At 36.3% G+C, this 18,550-nt stretch overlaps 1 protein-coding gene across 1 annotated transcript in view; it reads right to left on the bottom strand.

The window, feature by feature from the left end:
* Positions 1 to 228: 228 nt before the first annotated feature.
* Positions 229 to 18,550, bottom strand: part of WDR64 (WD repeat domain 64) — a 58,251-nt gene continuing 39,929 nt past the window's right edge. Inside the window, exons 15-28 of the mRNA XM_088053387.1 lie at positions 16,867 to 17,043; positions 15,794 to 15,924; positions 14,431 to 14,508; positions 12,650 to 12,740; positions 11,155 to 11,197; positions 9,922 to 10,055; positions 8,429 to 8,534; positions 6,714 to 6,775; positions 6,196 to 6,305; positions 5,243 to 5,425; positions 1,929 to 2,028; positions 1,273 to 1,347; positions 1,059 to 1,092; positions 229 to 317 (exon numbers count right to left, since the gene is read on the bottom strand). Of these exons, the coding sequence (XP_087909513.1) occupies positions 229 to 317; positions 1,059 to 1,092; positions 1,273 to 1,347; positions 1,929 to 2,028; positions 5,243 to 5,425; positions 6,196 to 6,305; positions 6,714 to 6,775; positions 8,429 to 8,534; positions 9,922 to 10,055; positions 11,155 to 11,197; positions 12,650 to 12,740; positions 14,431 to 14,508; positions 15,794 to 15,924; positions 16,867 to 17,043 (1,413 nt within the window). The remainder of the gene's footprint in view (positions 318 to 1,058; positions 1,093 to 1,272; positions 1,348 to 1,928; positions 2,029 to 5,242; positions 5,426 to 6,195; positions 6,306 to 6,713; positions 6,776 to 8,428; positions 8,535 to 9,921; positions 10,056 to 11,154; positions 11,198 to 12,649; positions 12,741 to 14,430; positions 14,509 to 15,793; positions 15,925 to 16,866; positions 17,044 to 18,550) is intronic.

The following is an 18,550-nucleotide window of genomic DNA, read 5'->3' as shown; positions in this document are numbered from 1 at the left end:
CAGCAAATATACATTAAGTCAAATGGTCTTTTCAAAATCTAGTTATAATCATACACTGGCTTTATTAGAATTAATTCATTGCATGAAGGATTGGAATAGAAGTAAAGATTTGTTTTTTATATGTTCTACTTAATAATGAAACAGATTTAAATGTAACTGAAAAGAAAAACAGAGAAAAAATAACAAAAGAAATCTGCTAATCCACTTTAATGAAGATGGAAACTACATTTATTTGTTATGACTCAAGTCTTCAATGGAACCTGGATCCTTTTCCCGTCCCTTGTGACTGGACTTCTCAGCTTTGATCCTTTGAAGACCTTTAAAAAATTTCAAGACCTAATTAACATATTGAGACAACAAACCAGATTGATAGCATTTTGTAACAGCACAGACAAAAAATGTGTTTTTGTGCACATAGCTTACAGAAAATGTCTGATTTCATTTTGTTGTAAATCCATTCCATTCAGAATAGTTGCTCCTAATTTCCCAAGGCACAAGGACCCCCGTATTTTATTTTCTTTTTCAGGAAGAAAACAAAACACAGATTTCCAAAGTACATTAGTGGTCAGTAAGATAGCCTATGTGCCAACTATTTGAACACCATACTCCTGAGTTTTTTTCTGACACACAACAATGCTGTATGTACAAGAATTAGGTCATATACATTGGAATGCAGAATTGGAATGCAAAGTGCTCTATTAATCCCACCTAACCAGCCATCTAGGATCTAACTCTTATCCAAGTTAGTTCTCTAGGTACTAGAGAAAGGGATCAGCACCTTTGCTAGGGGTGATTCTTCTCATCCTATTACATGTGGGATAGACAAGCCTGTGGAATATTCTGATTTTGGTTCATAGAAGAAAAAACCTAGGAAGCTTTGCTAGACATCTTGCAACAGATCAGATTATTAATACCCATAAAATAGTACTACCTTACAATACTCAAAGCTCTGGGCAGATGGGAATCAAAAGGTTTGGGGCTGGTTAAAAGAATCGAGTCTCAGCAAAACATTAATGACATGAGGTTGAACAGGAGGACTAAACATCTGCAATACTCACTCTTTGGCATGCTCACTTCAACTGGATTCTCAAGCTTCCACCAAAGTTCGAGTTGGAGTTGGATAGGTAGTAATGAAAATCATGTTAGAAAGTTAAGTTGAGAAGCAGACAATTTACAGTGGAATGTCAGAGAATGTCACTGTAATAACATACAAGTGCTAATGGCTTCTGATGTGGAATGCCACCACAAAAGGTAGAAAACACTTGTGCTTACCTCATATATAGGAAGAAACCCAAATACTGCACCAGCCTCTTTGCATACAAACTCAAAAGTTTCCATAGGTTGGCGCTGATCAAGGGAAGACAAAGTCAGTGCATCAGTAGTTGAAGACAAAAGGTAACAAAGACATTCTTACTATAACTGCAAGAGAAGTTTTATATTCCCATGATTTTTAAGGTTAAAGCCAGGTAAAGATGGAAGAGCTCCACTGATATTCAATTAGAGTTGTAGAAATTACGTGAAATGAAATCTCTCTCCTTGCTTCTGATTTCGTAGGAGCCTGAAAGAACTATTGTAACCAAACAGGGATTCACTGTTATTCTAGTATATTCATACATCCTTCAAGTAAACTTAAGCTATTTAGGTTTTCTACTGAAGCAGAGGAAAATCCTAGTTTTTTTTTTTTACATGTTTAAACCAGTGAATCAGTTTGTGCTGCCTTCTAAACTGAAATTTGAAAATGTGAAAAATGAGAATGAAAACCATAGACATTTCTTAGATCCCTCTGTTTTTGCTTTTTTGTTCTAGCTTGTCCATTGAATGGGCAAGAAAGATATGTAGGGTTATTTATGGATAATTTTTAAATGAGAAATACAAATTTATTTCCTATATGTTGCACAGAACATAAATTTGTCATATACATTAGCTACCTTTTCAGGAGCCAGAGCTTTGAAAAACTTGAAGGTCTGAGCTTCTTCCTCATGTCCAGCCTTTTCTAAATCTGAAGGTGATCTAGTCAGTGATTTCCACCTGTATGTACAAGACAGAAAAAATCTGAAGTTCCTATCAAAATGACAGTTATGAACACAATATTTTTATATGTCTCCAAAATGAAATTATTTTATATAATATATTATATATCCAAATATTTAGTTCCAAATATAGAAGAAATTATCTAGAGTGTCTGTTAGTGCAGATTAACAGTTGCCTTTATAATCAAAAATATAAGTCAGGTCACACAAGCTAAGGAACTACAGGGAGAAACTGAGACAATTCTATATATACCTGCTGGCATTTTCAATAGATCTCCTGAGATGCTTGTTTAAACTGTAAGCACCTATGCTGCTCAGATGGGTTTGTGCCTTTTCCAGCACGTGCACATTTGGGGAATATTTTCCCACAGCATTCTCCTGGAGAAGCTGGCTGGTCATGCCTTGGCTGGGTGCACTGGGTGCTGGGTAAGAAATGACTGGATGGCCAAGCCAAGAGAGTGGTGATGAATGCAGTTAAATCCAGCTGGCACACCAACAAGTGGTGTTCTCCAAGGCTTACTGATGGGCCCAGTTCTGTTTAATATCTTTACTGATCATCTGGACAAGAAGATCAAGTTCACCCTCAGTAAGTTCGCAGATCACAGCCAGTTGGATGGGAATGTTGATCTGCTGGACTGTGGGGAGCCTCCGCAGAGGAACCTGGATAGGCTGGACCAATGGGCCAAGGCCAATGGAATGAAGTTCAACAAGGCCAGGTGCCAGGTCCTGCCCTTGGGTCACAACAACCCCTGACAGCGCTACAGGCTGCGGGCAGAGAGGCTGGAAAGCTGCCTCATGGAAAAGGGCCCGGGGGTGCTGGTTGACAGTGGCTGAACACGAGCCAGTGTGTGCCCAGGTGGCCAAGAAGGCCAATAGCACATAGTCACAAGCTCAGCTGGGTAGAACATGGTGCACATAATGCTAAAGTTATGGGCTGGATCCCTGTACAGGTCATTCGCTTAAGAATTGGACTCAATGATCCTTGTGGGTCCCTTCCAACTCAGTATATTCTGACTCAGTATATTCTGGGATATTCAGCCTGTGATATACAAGTAGTGTGGCCAGCAGGACTGTGGGTGATTGTCCCCCTATACTTGGCACTGGTAAGGGCACACTTCAAGTGCTGTGTCAGTTCTGGGCCCCTCAATTCAGGAAGGATGTTGAGGTCCTGGAGTGTGTCCAGAGAACGGCAACAGAACTTGTAAAAGATTGAGAGGGTAAGTCCTATGAGGAGCAGATGGGAGAGCTGGAGTTCTTCATCCTGGAGAAAAGAAGGCTTTGGAGATACCTTATTGATCTCTACAACTACCTGAAATAAGGCTGAAGCCAGGGGGTCGGCCTCTTCTCCCAGATGACAACAGGACAAGAGCAAATGGCCTCAAGTTCCACCAGGGGAGGTTTAGATTAGATATTAGGAACAATTTGTTTGCTGAAAGCATAGTCAGGCATGGGAACAGTCTGCCCAGGGAGGTGGTGGAGTCACTGTTCCTGAAAGTGTGCAAAAGGCATCTGGATGTAGCACTTGAGCGATATGGTTTAGAAGTGAATATGGTGCTCCTTGGTTAATGGTTGGACTTGAGCTTAGAAATATTTTCCTTTATGATTCCATGAATATATATGTGTTAATAACACTTATAACATTATTTGTTAATTGGGAACCTAAAATGTTATCTTGGTGATGAATGTCATATGAGTTATCCAGTAAGTGGATAATACTAGCATCACAAAGATAAGTGACTTGTCCCAAGACAATTGTCTGCATCCTGCAGAGAACAAAGCCTAGCATCCATAAGTAACACAGCCTTATGGATGGTGGTTGGCTAGCTCTCCGTTACAATATTTGGTACAGTTAATCCAGAGGAACCAAGTCATTCTTGAGGTGACAGCACACAATGTAGAATGGTAAGACTGAAACCTTACACTGCACAAAGTGTGCCTACTTTTTTTCCCCAGTTCTCTACAGAGTTAAGCATTTTTCATTTTCTTGCTCTTTGTCTGTTTAGTTCATGTGTTTAAATGTATGATAGCTGTTCTCCTTTACTGAACTGTTTGAAGAATCCTCAAAAAGTAGTCAGTTTGACACAGGTATGTAATTTATGAAAAGCTTCTTTCAGGTTAGCTGACTCAATGATAGTATCTTTGGTTCCAGAGGTTTCAAACTGGCTGCTGACTATTCAGAGGAACTACAGGAGTCCTTCAAACACAGCCAAGCACTTCTCTATACTGATGAGTTACTGTTCTGACTGCAGTGACACTACTCATATTAGTAAGAACTCCATGGAATAATAATTATTAGCAGGATACCAAATTAAATGGGGTAATAGTAAAGTCCTTAGAGGGTTTTCATTGTTCCAATGTGCTTTGGTTGAAAGGCAGTCTAAGAATGAACATGGTGTATGAAACCTTACCATGAAACAATGCATGACTTTTTAAGTCCTGAATAATTTTTTCCATATTTGATTGCTTTGTTACTTAAGACACTGCGTGCATTGACTCTGAAGATGCCCTCTTCAATATTTCTTTTCACTTGGTTAATCCACTAATTAATGAATCAGAGCGTTCCAGAACTAGAAATATGTACTTAAACTAACAGGCCAGGCGCTCTGACTTGACTTGTAACTAACCCATATCCCTTAAGAACTCTACCTAGAAGAAAAGTTCAACACTGCTCTTGAACATACAGTTATTCCAGTTTCAGAATGCCATGATCTGTGGATCTGCTACCCATGTATGTGAATGTATCCATAACATCCCAGCAAATTTAAGACGACCATTTCTTACATTGAAAGATTAAATTTGGTTTATTCTTCTAGAAGGATTTGTGTTTTGCTCTAAACTATTCACATTAAGCTTTTTCAATAAATTTTTGGAGATCCAGAAATATAGCAACTTTAGGAATTTCAAAGGTAACAGGCTGCTAACCTGAGCAGCATATATAATATACCACATCTAATTTGGCTAAAAGTTGAGACAAGTATCTAGCCATCACTATTACTGAGTTCAAACCTTGAATGTCACCTAATCCTGACAGTCACCAAGTCATAAAAATGAAAAGATTTATCCATACTGGGTCAAAAACCATCTTTAAAAATATTTTTCTGGATAACACATAGTACTAATTTTTTTCTGACCTTCAGGTGAAAGGTGTTTTTAAAGATACTTTCAAAACTGTTCCTCAAATCACACATGTATGTAAATGTATGAGATCTTACTTGTCTCTGTCCAGCATGAGAGGATATATAACCTTCTTCTTTTCCATACGTTTGCTCTCTTTAATTATAGCAGAAAATTCATTAACATCAAGTGGCAAAATCAACCGACTGGTATCTGATAAATCAAACTTCCTGGCTTGTCCAAAGTAACCAAAATAGTATCCAGTCATGGCATGCCAAAGCCTACAGACATAATAGAAGCAGTGCCAAAGGACAGAAAAGAAAAATGGATATTTTTAGAAGTGGAATAGGAGTGAGACAATATCTGTATACATTATCAAATTCTACAGCACTGTTCTAGAGTTCAGTGTGCTATTCATGAAAAACATCAATGAGATTGTTTTTATAATTTAAATAATTTGAGAGTGAAAAAAAATTCAGAAGGTTGTTGGAAAAAGCAGGCAAAAAAAACCCAGTGCATGTTTGTATTTATGAAAATAAAGATTAAATGTACAAAAATCCTGAATTGTTCCTGCAGTAAAGTGCTGCCACCAAAGCAGGATCTACACAAAATTTCTTCATTTATACTTCCAGAAAACCAAAAGAAACCCCTTAAAATGTACTTGTTAGCTGAGAAGGAATTATAGTCGTCTATGAAGCATCTCCAAGCTTCCATGGCCTAATTGCATGCACATTGATTAGATGCCATGCTTAGGATCCATGTCAATTTAACAAGTATTGAAAGCTAAAATAGGATTAGAACAGGAGGCAATTTTTAAAATTACGTAGCCATTACTTACGCATTTAAAGTAAAGCAAGGGCTGAAAGAAAATGACAGTCTGCAAAAGATCTGACTTCCAGAGAAGTGTTACATTAAAACCAGCTCTTTTGATTGCAAAAGAGAAAATGCACCCAGTGTTCTACTTATTTAAATTCTAGCCTAACTACAACAAGAAAAGGAACTTTGAATATAGCTCAACTGATTTGGCATAACAGTTTTAATAATTTTATACCTGACTGAACCATCAATGGATGTTGTCACTACTACATTTTTCTCCTCTTCAATAAAGAAGTCAACCACTTCACTAGCATGTGCCCTCCAGCAGAGCTCCTCCTTTATGTACTGAGGGGAAAAAAGCAACAGAACCATATTTGAGACAGTTCCCCATGATGGTTGCTAGCTTAGTGGATTTACCAACATGTCATTCTGGAAATAAGAGGTGAAAAAATAATCCCTCCATGAAACAGCCTGAAATGGCATATGGTAGGGACACCAACCTGAGGATATGGATAAATTTATTCTTAATATACCTTCTTTGAACACAATGAAATAATGTGAACACTATTTTACTTATGTTTTTCTATTTTTTTTTTTTCACAGCATCAAGTTATTCTTTCAAGCACAAAAAATGATCTTTATATACAGAAAACATTTTTATCCCTGTAGAGCTCTGCCTTATTTTTGTTTTTTTTTTCCTCTTTGTTTGGGTATACTGTTCAAGTTAAGAAGATCTGAAAGATAATTCCTTACATTTTTTCTATTTCGTGAATCTTCTAAGAATGAGGCAATATTCCAGCGAATAATATATCCCTCTGTTTAAGGAAGGAGAAAACAAAACATCAGTAAGTTTCTTTAGTGCTACACCTTCACTTGTTGCTGCCATTTACTCTCAGTAGACACTGGGCAGAATGAAGCAGAGAACACAGGTCAGTTAGTTTACAGTGAATATAACTGTCTTCTTGTCAAGCTCAGAGTAGAAATAATGGAGTGTTCATTAATATGCAAAGAAACACATATGCTACTTGTGAAAAATGTATCATTAACTGGATAGGCTTGAAAGGGAAGTAAGGCAAAGCTTTTTCTTTATATTATATGAGTGAAAAACAAGAGTCATCTTGTCAAGACAGTTGTCTACAGCGCAGCTGAGCTATGAGAGTTTCCTGGAAATTACACCTGTTTTCAATCCTGGTAAAATGGACAAAGTTTAATTAATTGTATACATAATGAATGCTTAATGTTTTACAAGCTTTTAGTGAACTCATGTGAAACTAGAATCAAAGAACCACTTTCCTTATCACCCACAACTGCCCTGTTCCCTGCCTAGGCTCCCTCTTTCCTGATGAAGCTGTCTCTTACTTCTCATTTCTACTACAAGACAGAGAAATATTTTGTGTAATTCCAACTTTTATACCAGTCACATCTGATTTATAGGACTGTACATTTGCAAGCAAGGGAGGAGGCAGGCAGAGAAGCTGACCTTTTCATAACAAGGAAAAATCTGTAGTGGGGAGAGGAAATTGGTAGCAGCACTGCAGATAAAAGAGAAGAGTGTGGAAAGCATGAAAAGCAAATACACAGTGACACAAACACAAAAAGGCAAAGGGACAGTATCAAATTAATAGATAATAAGGTGGATACTTTTCAACAGTTAATTGAAATCTTGTTCAGTGCATGTTGCCTTTCTGATCATTTACTCATTTGAATCAGAGAGGAGTGGAAACTCCTCATCATTTTCAGTATAAAAGTAAAATTTTTGCTCGATTTTGAAGAAGGGGAAAAAATCCCTTGCTCCATCTAATATATGACCACATAAGAGCAGGAAGCTGGCAGAAAACAGTTCTAATATGTATTTTAAAAGAAAAGTGACACATTATTACAGACACAGAAATAGAAGATCGCCAGGCTAATTCCAAAGGTTTGAAGAAGAATCAGCAAATAAACTTCTGAACATTCTGCCAAAGGAGAGCCAGACATCATGTGAAATTAAAAGTGTAACAATGAGCTGCTAGCATAGACATGTGCTTTTCCTATATAGCTGTGTACTGCTGGAGCCATTACTGCGCAGTCCGTATCAGTGTTTGAATCACAGCTCTTGATACAGCCCAAGCTGCAACTTTTTATTTAGCATTATTACCATGGAACTGAAATTTTTGCTTGTTCTTAGCAGTAATCTTTGCCCTTGGGATCAATATAGTAATTTAGATGGAAAGTATATTCAGGGCATGTGAATGAAGAAAAATTTTATGTCTTTCATGAAAACAATTCTACTGATAACACTATAACACTAAGATTTAATCTACCATCCTTTTAGAAAACAAAACACTTTTTACAATTAATTATAGCTTTGTTGGAAAAAACCCTGGCAGCACTTGGATCATCATTTCCACATTTCTGGCACATTTACAGTGTGATATTTTCTTGTCCAACTGACTGTCCTGAACAGAATGACTAACGTGTTTACTCACCTTTACTACCTGCCAAAAGAATTTTAGTGAAGATGTCTGTACACAGTGAAGTCAGAGGACCTGCGGGATGTTCTGAAAATGGCAGAAGTTCTCTCATCAAGTTTCCCTAAAACAAACAAACAAACAAACAAACAAAGAGTCAAATAAAACCCATATATTTATCTTATAATACCTACATTAAAAATATTAGTTCATCAGAATTTGAATGCTGTTGATTTTATCTATTCAACATTACCAAGCTCATATCTGTTCAGAAAGCTGCTAAGAAGGTAAATTCCTAAATCTACTGAATGATGAAGATAGCTGTGCTGTATTCTCCTGGGTTGCTGTCTCTTGTATGTCAAAAGGACAAGCTATTTAATTCTTCAGGCAAGTCAGCCTAATTGTACCTACCCCTACTTCACCACTTACCCTTCATTTGCTATGGAATAACATCAGTATGCCCCTCATTTGCTATTGAAATGTTATTTTTTGCTGCAAATGGGCCAATAATGTCTCCTCCACCAACTTGTTCTTTTTTTCACATTAGGACAGTAGACTTTCTCTGTTATTCAGGATTGGGAGGATGTGAAGGAGAATGTCTTGCTGAAAAGGAGATTCTTATTTTGTCATCCATGTAATGATGATGACAATCATTCCAGTGATGACACCACTGGCATATGAACTTAGAGATTCCTATAGGAATCTAAGCACACTAATATATCAACTGTGAAGAAAATAAAACCCAACAAAGCTCACACCTACTACACTTGGACATATTTAACATAATTTTCTATTTTTGCATAAAACATCTGCAATGTTACCTCACCATCTTTCTGAAAAATTCTTCCCATGGCTTGCTTTAGCTGGGACTTCTGTTAAAGCCTTACATGGCTGACTTCATGTGATCACTGTCTGCCACAATGACCAATATTACCAATCAACCAATCACATCATGGTACTTTTCCTTCTTGCTGTATTCACTTTGTGTATCTTATTTACAGTAACATGATGTCTGGAAAAGTCTTATAGATCTGAGGTGTTATGACAAATAAGCCTTTGCCAGTTGGATGCATGACTGATTTTTAAAGCCCGTAATAGTTGTTGATGTCATGTGTTAGGACAGTATTCTCTCCTGGTTTTTTAGCCTACTAGTGCTAGCTGGCTTGTACAATTTTCCAGACATATTTATCCTCTTCTGAGAGTAGGATACTCTGCCTTGCCTATTATCCTTTCTTAGAAGATGTTCTGGGTGAAAAATCAAATTCTAGACTTTCACATAGAGTCAGTTTGTTGTAATTATTTCAAATCATGTTTCCTTGTTTTCCACTTGCCATTATGCCTGCTACAGTTACTAAAGCAGAACTAATTTGTGTCCATGGAAGAAATTCATAACCAAAAGATACAATAAATATTTGCTGCTGCAATTGCTAGTTAAAGACTAATTTTCCAAAGATTAGTGGAATTCACTTTTCCATGTTCCAGTCCATTCCCAAAGACATTCAGTTGGCTACCTGAATACTCCATAGGCGGATACAGCTACTTTCATGAGCAGAGGCCAGTAAAGGTGCTTGTCCTGCTTTAGCCTTCAACAACTGTACATTCATATTTGGATTTTGGGTGTTTTCACAGCCAGCTGTTTCTTCTGCTTTGGAACACAAATAATCATATATTTTCTTAAAAGGTTTTAGTATTGCTCTTCAATGCATGGAAATTACATAACACTAGAAAAACAATTACATTTGAAAATAAAGTCTACCATCAAGATGACATTACTCTAAAAACATTAGAGGTATGAATAAAGACAATTGAAAAGAAATTGGAACAATATTCATTATCTTATCTAAACCAGCCAGAACTACTGCTCGGTGATGTAGGGGAGGAGGAGTACAGGATAGTGGTCATCAGGACAGCTACCAGGCAGATGTGAAGCCTCTGCATGAGGCTTCTAGAGATAACAGTGAATTCAGCAATGAAATTTAATAACTACCTGACCCTTAACAATTCTGAAACAGTAGATTTCTATACTTATTTCTCCAATTGAAAACTTTTGCTAAATGCAAGGGTATGGTCACATGGACCCTTTTTGAGTTTCTGCTGCAACTTTTCCAAAGCTGGAGCTGCTGGTAGGACCTTCATAGACATTCAGTGGATGCAAGACCTAACATGAGGGTCTATTTCATTGGGCAACTACAAGGCTTAGAATATGCTGGTTTTAGGGCGTGCTTTCTTTCCCAAATAAACTATCTTAAATCCATATTGCAGATAATCAAATTTCTTATTATTGGGAAATTCTGCTTTCCAGCAGAGGATTTCCAAGGGATTCAGAAGAATCTAGAGGAATTACTTCTTGCAAATTCACCAACTCATTTGCACAAATTTAACTCTTAAGCATTATGCTTGACTCAAGTTGGCTTGCTTGCTATTTCAATAATTCATTGCTTGAATATTTATGTAGAAGGAAAGTGTGTATAGTTGGCACTCCCAAACTCTGAAGGTGTTATCATGTCTACTTGGAAAAAAAAGCAATTAAGGTCTTGCATATCCTGCATCCTGGCCAGGCTTTTGGGAAATAACTGCAAATCAGGAGGGAGCAGAAGATGATGAGATCTGTCATCTACACACCAAAGATAACCCTATTATTCTAAACACAGTTTGCCAGACAAACTGACAAACTCAGTTTCTACAATAATTTGGGCAGAACTCATGGATCAACACCAAAAAGAATGAAAAACATCTTTCCATACCTGTTTTTATTTCAGTATTAATTTCATCACTTTCCACATTTTCCTAAAAGAAAGGAATAAAATGTAAGAGAATTAGGAATGTGGAACTTTTTTTTTTTGGGAACTTATTTTTTTTAGTTGGATTATTCAAATAATTAAGATAGTTATTAAATAATTATTTTATTTTTAGTTGTATTATTCAAATATTCCTCCAATTTCCACTGAATATAAACAGGAAACACTTTTATTGAAGAGAATCAACAGATGAAAAAAATCACAAATTAAATTAATGGCAATTAAGGAGCAGGTAAATATAAATTTGGCTGAATAGCCTTAATTTCTCAAGACAAGCAAAATCAATCACAATCATGAGAATGTAATCTAGATCTCTTTGAGAGTGTCATTCAGAACACGCATATAGTCTTGTTACTGCCTTGAGCAAAAATTAACTAAGTGTATAAACACATTTATACATATATAAACATTTACTCATGTCTGCATTTTCAGTAAGAGGATTTTCAGAAATCCTCATTTGTGCCTTGACCCACAGGCTTCTGAGGATCCCCAAAGCTGACAGTAATCAGCATACTGACTTCAGAATTTGCCAAGTCAAATAAGGCAGGGAAAACTCTGTGGCCACCATGAGTGTTTGAGGTATCTCAGAAGAGGACAAGTCACTTAAATCTCATCCTGCATATTTATATGTAAGACTTGATGTATGGGTCTTTCAGGGATCTTTTTAAAGGCTATAAATCACTTTCCATTTATTATTCTAATGAGGACACCACAGCACATTGTATTGGATACTTTAGTTTGCACATGGCAATTAAGCCAGTGTTTGCTTGGGAGTCTAAGTGCCATGTCTGCTGAAACAACATGCTGGTAAGAATCTGAGAGGTAGCAGGATTTTCCTCTTTCTGCCTGCTTACTTTTTATTGCTCTGCAAGTATGGCATGTCCTTCTGGCACAGAAGGGCAAAAAAATGTCACAAAACCCATAATGCTATCCTTAGCAAAAATATACAGATTAGTACACTGGTATAGTAATGGCAAAACCCAAACAAACAAACAAAAAACCAACCAACCAAAAACCAAAGAAACAACCCCCAAAACAACCCTTTAATTTGAAAGAATGTATCCAAGCAACTGTGGCTGCAATGTAGAAGTGGTTCTGCTTTTATTCAAGCACTTCATGATTTGTCTATTTTAGCTTCCCCCTTGAATCCCTGTATACCCCCATGTGAAAGACAGAATTGCTAGTGGTAAATATCTGCCCAACACTTTGATAATCAGCTATTCCATGTGTCACAGAACCAGCTGACTAACAAAGGATTCTTAATGCACCACCACAGTCAGTTAAACAAAGCTAAACAAAGTTAATTTCTTCGTAATTCTTGATATTTAGTTTTGTGGATGGTGTTATGGAGGGATTTTAGTAAGTTATGGTATTTTAAAACCAATACAGGAACAGAAATTTGTTTTGATTGCTACCAAATCCATCAAACCATCATACCTACCTCAGATTGGTCCAGAGAACTTTCCTTATGCTCTAGAATGGCACCGGTATCACTCGTCACAGAAGGAGTAGGGGACAGGGACCTTCCTTTCCTATGTGGAAGAAATTATTGAAGACCACTGACATTCTTGAAGATACTATTTGATATCTGGAAATCAACATCACCTGGCTTTAAAAAGTATAATAAAATAGTACTTGAACTGATTAGACTAAGGGTTATTGGTTTTATGTATTTTTTTAGTAACTAGGCAATATTTGGATAATACACAGCCAACCTCCCCTGGCAGGAGTTTTGAGCTAATGAAACCCATAGTAAATGAAAATTTCATTGGTATTCATCCTTAAGGCATGAAAGAAAAAAATTAACTGCATGCCAATGGTTTGTTCCCTTTCAATTTACAGTACTTCCTCTGCAAATAGTTTTCAATTACTTATAGAAACTTATTTTCAATTTGTTATGAAAACTTTCAATAATTAGTTTTTGTGGAAGAAAATAAGGAAAAAAATGGATGTGATCTTCAATGGTTTTGTTCCTGAGTCAAGAAAAGTTCTTACTGTATTAATAAGTGGTTCTTGCCATGTAACCCACTAATGTCACAGCTGCTCTGTTTTTGGCAAGAGTATCAGAATACCTGGGATAGTTAGAAAGTATGCAGCTGGGGTAGTCCACTTACATTTGGTCAGGTGGCCATAACTTTGCAATTTTCAGCGTTTGATTTTACAGATTTGCTATCATGCTTGAACATTTGCGTGTGTGTGTGTGTGTGTGTGTGTGTGTGTGTGTGTGTGTGTGTGTGTGTGATCACAGTCAAATTTATCCAGGTATATTCCTAGTAAATCCAAAACATCCTAAGACTATATGACTTTCCAAGTAATTGTGAATCCTCATGTTTAAGAATAGTAAAAGCTTATTTTCATTTATAAAAAAAAAATCTATTTATGAATTTTAATCACTCATTTTTTTGAAATTTAGCTAGGATTTCTTAAACTAATCATTAAGTTATAATGTCAAAAAAGAGAATTTATGTTTAATTAAGTAGCACTAATATCAAGTAGCATAAGCTACTTGAAGATTTTAAAGCAACACAAGACCATAAACCAGCTTAATGGTTCACAAGAGCAAAAAGCTGTCTATTTGCTAAAAATTTAAAGCTGCATAAGTATGCAAGCTATACTGAGTCCTTTTGGCTACCATTGCCTTTGCATATCCATTGGAAGACAAGTATTTCTGAAGTGATGAACAGGTGCAATGCCTTTCTTTCAAAATGAGCATACTTGGCTAAAATTCTCTTTTTCATTCAACACTACCGACCTATGGAAGCTTCTAGCTTTTTTTAAGAGGAATCTTGTGGTTACACACTTCAATGTGCTTGCCTCTTTGCTGAGAGTATCTAAAAGCAGGAGGATTGTGTCAGGTTTAAAATAAAGCAATTGCCTGCTGCCACATAATTATCTCACAGAGGTAAAAGAAATTATGGTACACTGGAAAACTGATACTGGGCAAAAGCCACCTTCTGTTGAATTCCTCCACATAACTGAGACCTATCAGATCATTTAGAGGAAAAAAGGAGAGCTGAGTGGAAAAAATAACATATATTGTTTGACAAGCATTATGAAAGTTTAAGAATGGGTAAGCTAATTAACTGTACGTACTTGAATTGATTAAATCCAAATAAAATCTCAATTCAAATAAGCTATCTTGGAGGAACATTACATCATTTTACTGCAACAAAATTCCAAGTGACTGTGCCTGTCCCCAAGGAAGATAAAATGCACAGTTACCTGCGAGAAGAAACACTATGTACAAAGAATACTATGGCATTGACTCCAGAGCCCTGGTTTTCTTCAGTAGTTTTACGCCTGAAAACAAAGATATTTATATACGATATGTCAGGTAGGTTGTGTGTTGTTACAGAAATTGTTTCACATTTAACTTGTAATTAAAATAAATCAACTTTTAATTTCCCAGAAGGCATGCCACCTAAAGTTTTAGACAGTTTTTCAGAATCAGTTATTCAGTTATGATGGTTTAATGTCAGTGGAGAGGACATACAGAATGCGGCAGGAAAAACGGGTACCTGATGGAATGATGAAAATTTAATTCAGCCAAGTGTTTTCTTGAGCATTAGTATTTAGGAGGAAAGTGTAGTAACTTAACTAGCTAAGCTAATGTTAGCAATGTACCTTTTTCCTGGCACTCAAACAGTGATGTGAACCATGGGTAAAGTACCTTACTTACAAAGCATTGACTTTCCTGTCTTCCATGCATCAATATGAATTGGCTGCCTCATGTGTGGGGAAGCAAATATAAAGAAAGGGTCACTGTCTGAACTGCAGTAAAGTTTTGATTATTTTCCATGGTACAGAAAATTCATCTCACTTTCTCACAAACTTGCCAATTTTACACATGAAGAATAAAGTAAAACTCTTGGGTGGAATAGTTAAATACTAACTTTGTATGGTCCTAAAAGACATGTATTCCTTCACTAACACAGGAATACTGCCATGCTGCTCCACTCAGTCTAACCAGACATATTGCCATTGTTCAGTTTACACTGAACAATGTAACAGCTTATTGGGCATAAGAATATCTGGAACCATCCTATGCTCACTCTTTGTCACTTTCTCTGAAGGATCTTTACTCTCAAACCTCCAAAATCATGTCAGGTTTCTCCTCATTGAATGTGACTTCTAGTCTTCTACGTATGGACAGTGATCGAGATACCGATTATGTAGAACATCTGTCATTATCATCTAAAGTAGCATTACTTCCAAATGACATCCCAAACACAAAACTTCCAAAAGAAGGATGTTTCTACAGCTCAGTAGCAGCCTCTAGTCAATGACTAGAGTGATTTATATAGTAAATTTCCTTCAATGGCAGTGCTGAGTTATGTTAAAACATTATTTTTAATTACATCATCCCTTCCCCAAATGACTCTCCTGATCACTTCTCCTACCTGCAATGTCAGGACTAGCTAGCAAAGTAATTTGAAATGGGAAGGAGGAGGACCCACATAAATTGCTACTTTAATTCCTGGTTGTAAATCACCCTTTATATTCAGGTGTATTGGAATTTCCAGTATGTCATTTGAAAAGTTTGTATGACATACTGGAGATAAGAAGGCATGAAAATAATACTTACAGGCATTTCACAGAGGCAGATTCAAAATCCCACAAATTTATTTCACCATTTGCACTTCCTGTAGCTATCATTCTGCATCCTTCTTCTTCTACAACATCAAAACACTTAATATCTACAGAAGATAAAAAAGTCTAAGAAAAAAATTAAAAGAAAAAAATGAGTAGGAGTAAGAGTAGGACACTATAGACAGTGACATATTTTAATCTAACAAAATGCCTAAATTGACAGTGTCTACAACTGCATATGGGATGCTATTTAAATACTATTGTATTTGAGCTACACAGAGGCACCAGAGGAAGCAGTGAGTGAAAGTATTGGGAGACTCCCTACTGCAGAGGACAGGGACCTCAAACCTGACCTACTTTTTACAGCACAGTTGCAATTTCAGTATACAGAAACAGGTGTAAGGGCTGAAGATTAATCAAAAGCAGGTATCTGTGGAGATATTCTAATCAAGTTAAAGGAAGAAGTCACTGAACAGAGATATAGTGACCTTTCCATAAACATCATCCACATCTGTTACAAAGTTAGTGAAATTTTACAAGACAGGAATTAAGTCTTTTGGACTATTCAAGTTAAATTGAAACATAAAATGAAACATAAATTTGACATTTTATTTTACTGAAGCAGTAAGAGAAGAAAATCACTCTGATACTCGGCTTGATCTTTACGTGCCACTATTACTAAAGGTCAGCCTAGCTATAGGAAGAAAGACATCTCATTTCTGGAGGTGTTTATGTGAGAACCTCAACTAACTATATTGTACAGGAATGTGAAGTGTATGTTCACAGCAACTCCTTAATTATGGTGATAACCATGCAATGGACTTCTAGGAAGATACGGCCCTTAGAAACAGTCACTTTCTTACATGACTTATTCTGTGTATTTATTTCAGTGTACTGAAAAGTTTGGAATCACAGAGTCATAGAATGTACAGGGTTGTAAGGGACCATAGTGGGGAATAATTATTTAGTTCTTGTACTTTTGCTAAAACATTAAATCCTTGTGAGCACAGTAATCATTTTACTTTCCAATCTTCTGTAAATGATGCGAAACTTTGAAGTGTTTCTCACCTCTGTATCATTTCTCATGGAACTGGTGTTACATAGAAGCCGAATCTCTGGAAAAAAATCTTGTGTCTTTAAGGAGCTAGGCTTCAGTGACAGATACACAACTGGATTCCTTCGTGGAAATGGCACTATCTCAGGAAGCACCCATGTGACATATAGATCTGTTTGAGCTGAGTCACCCTATTAAAATAACTGACTTAATGAAAGAGGAAGGAAAGGATTTCTCTGTCCATAAAGAATTATAGCAAGTGTGTATCAAAAGCTTGTTTTCTGTGACAAATTACAAAAACTGTTACAGGTATTAACTAGCATATGCCTAAACTGCAAACTGAAGTTTCACCTAGACATATTCCAGCTCCCCTTAAATTACCGGTTGTTATATCAGAAGCTGTGTGGCTGTGGAGTTCAGAGCTATTGATTTTACTCATTTTAACTACCTCCTTGAATAAGTTATCTCCTTAGTTTTAGCTGCTTATTTCACAGACATTGTTACTCTCCATTTCATATCTACCAAAACATCCAGTAAAAGTGATGGTTGTTCCAGTTATGTGAGAAGAGAAGCTAGAGCTCAGCTAAAGCCCTGAGTCTCTGATTCCTCCTCATCACACCTAGAGGCAACTGGGAGTTACTTTGATGATTTTCCAACTATAACAAATTCACTCTAGTATCTAGTTCCTGCTCTAACATTGATATTTCTGTCCATTTTGAGAAGTGTTACTGAAATAATCTCCTTAGGTTTGCTACTGTTTTCATAGATGTCTTGAGCAGCAGAATGAAGCAATAATTAAGATTTTAGTAATCTTATGCTATTGAGTTAATCAAACAAGAAATACCTTAAGGGAAGGACTAAAAATTGAGAGATCTATAGTAGAGTCCTGCAAAGGATGAACTGTTACGCTGCTACTCCAGTTTACCTTGCTAACTACTGTATTGAAAGCCTTTAGAAAAGCTAATAATAAAACAACTTGTATTTCTCATTATCACAGAAATGTTTGTGGAAAAGTGTAGTTCTGAAAATATTAATCTACTTAGCTTCAAAGAGACATGGAGGAGATTCAACTCCTCACCAACTTGTTTGTCAAGGGATACATTTACATCATTTGCATTTAATAGATTATTAAACATTTTTAGTAATAACACTGAGGAGCGAGTGGTGTGATGCAGTATTTCAAAACAGTCTGAATAACAGAAGCAAACCTTGTTTAATGCAGCTTTTCATTAGCAGGCTCAAAAGAATAAATTATTTACTGAGATGGGAGCCTGCATATTTGTTCTTTTTCTCTAATATGTAATCTGTCTAAACCCACATTTTCTACCTTGCACATAGCAGCTTTAAAGTTTCAGAAGAATTTTGTCCCAAGTAAAACATTCCAATTTCTGGAGTGTAATTTCACAGAAAGAAGAAGTCTGAGAAGTTAAACCATGATTATTGTAAGCTGTGAATGCCACCTGTTAGTTTTAGACCAAAAGAACACAGAGTAGATTCTCAAAATCAAGCCAAGCCAGCCAATCTGATTTATTACTGCCTTATTTCTTTGTATCAGTTCCTAAGAATCCACTGTTTTAATCTATTAATTTTAAAGTAAAATAAAATAATATTTTAATCAAAATATTATCTTAAGAAGCTCTTTAAATAGCCTAAACACCATCTGTAGTAACAACACCAATATTTTAAAACTGTTACCTC

This window comes from Pseudopodoces humilis, chromosome 3 (genome assembly GCF_049639895.1).
Source record: "Pseudopodoces humilis isolate 2021_Gansu_Grassland_sample_001 chromosome 3, ASM4963989v1, whole genome shotgun sequence".
NCBI lineage: Eukaryota > Metazoa > Chordata > Aves > Passeriformes > Paridae > Pseudopodoces > Pseudopodoces humilis.
The sequence above is the reverse complement of the archived record's forward strand: the minus strand, read 5'-3'. Positions and strand labels throughout refer to the sequence as shown.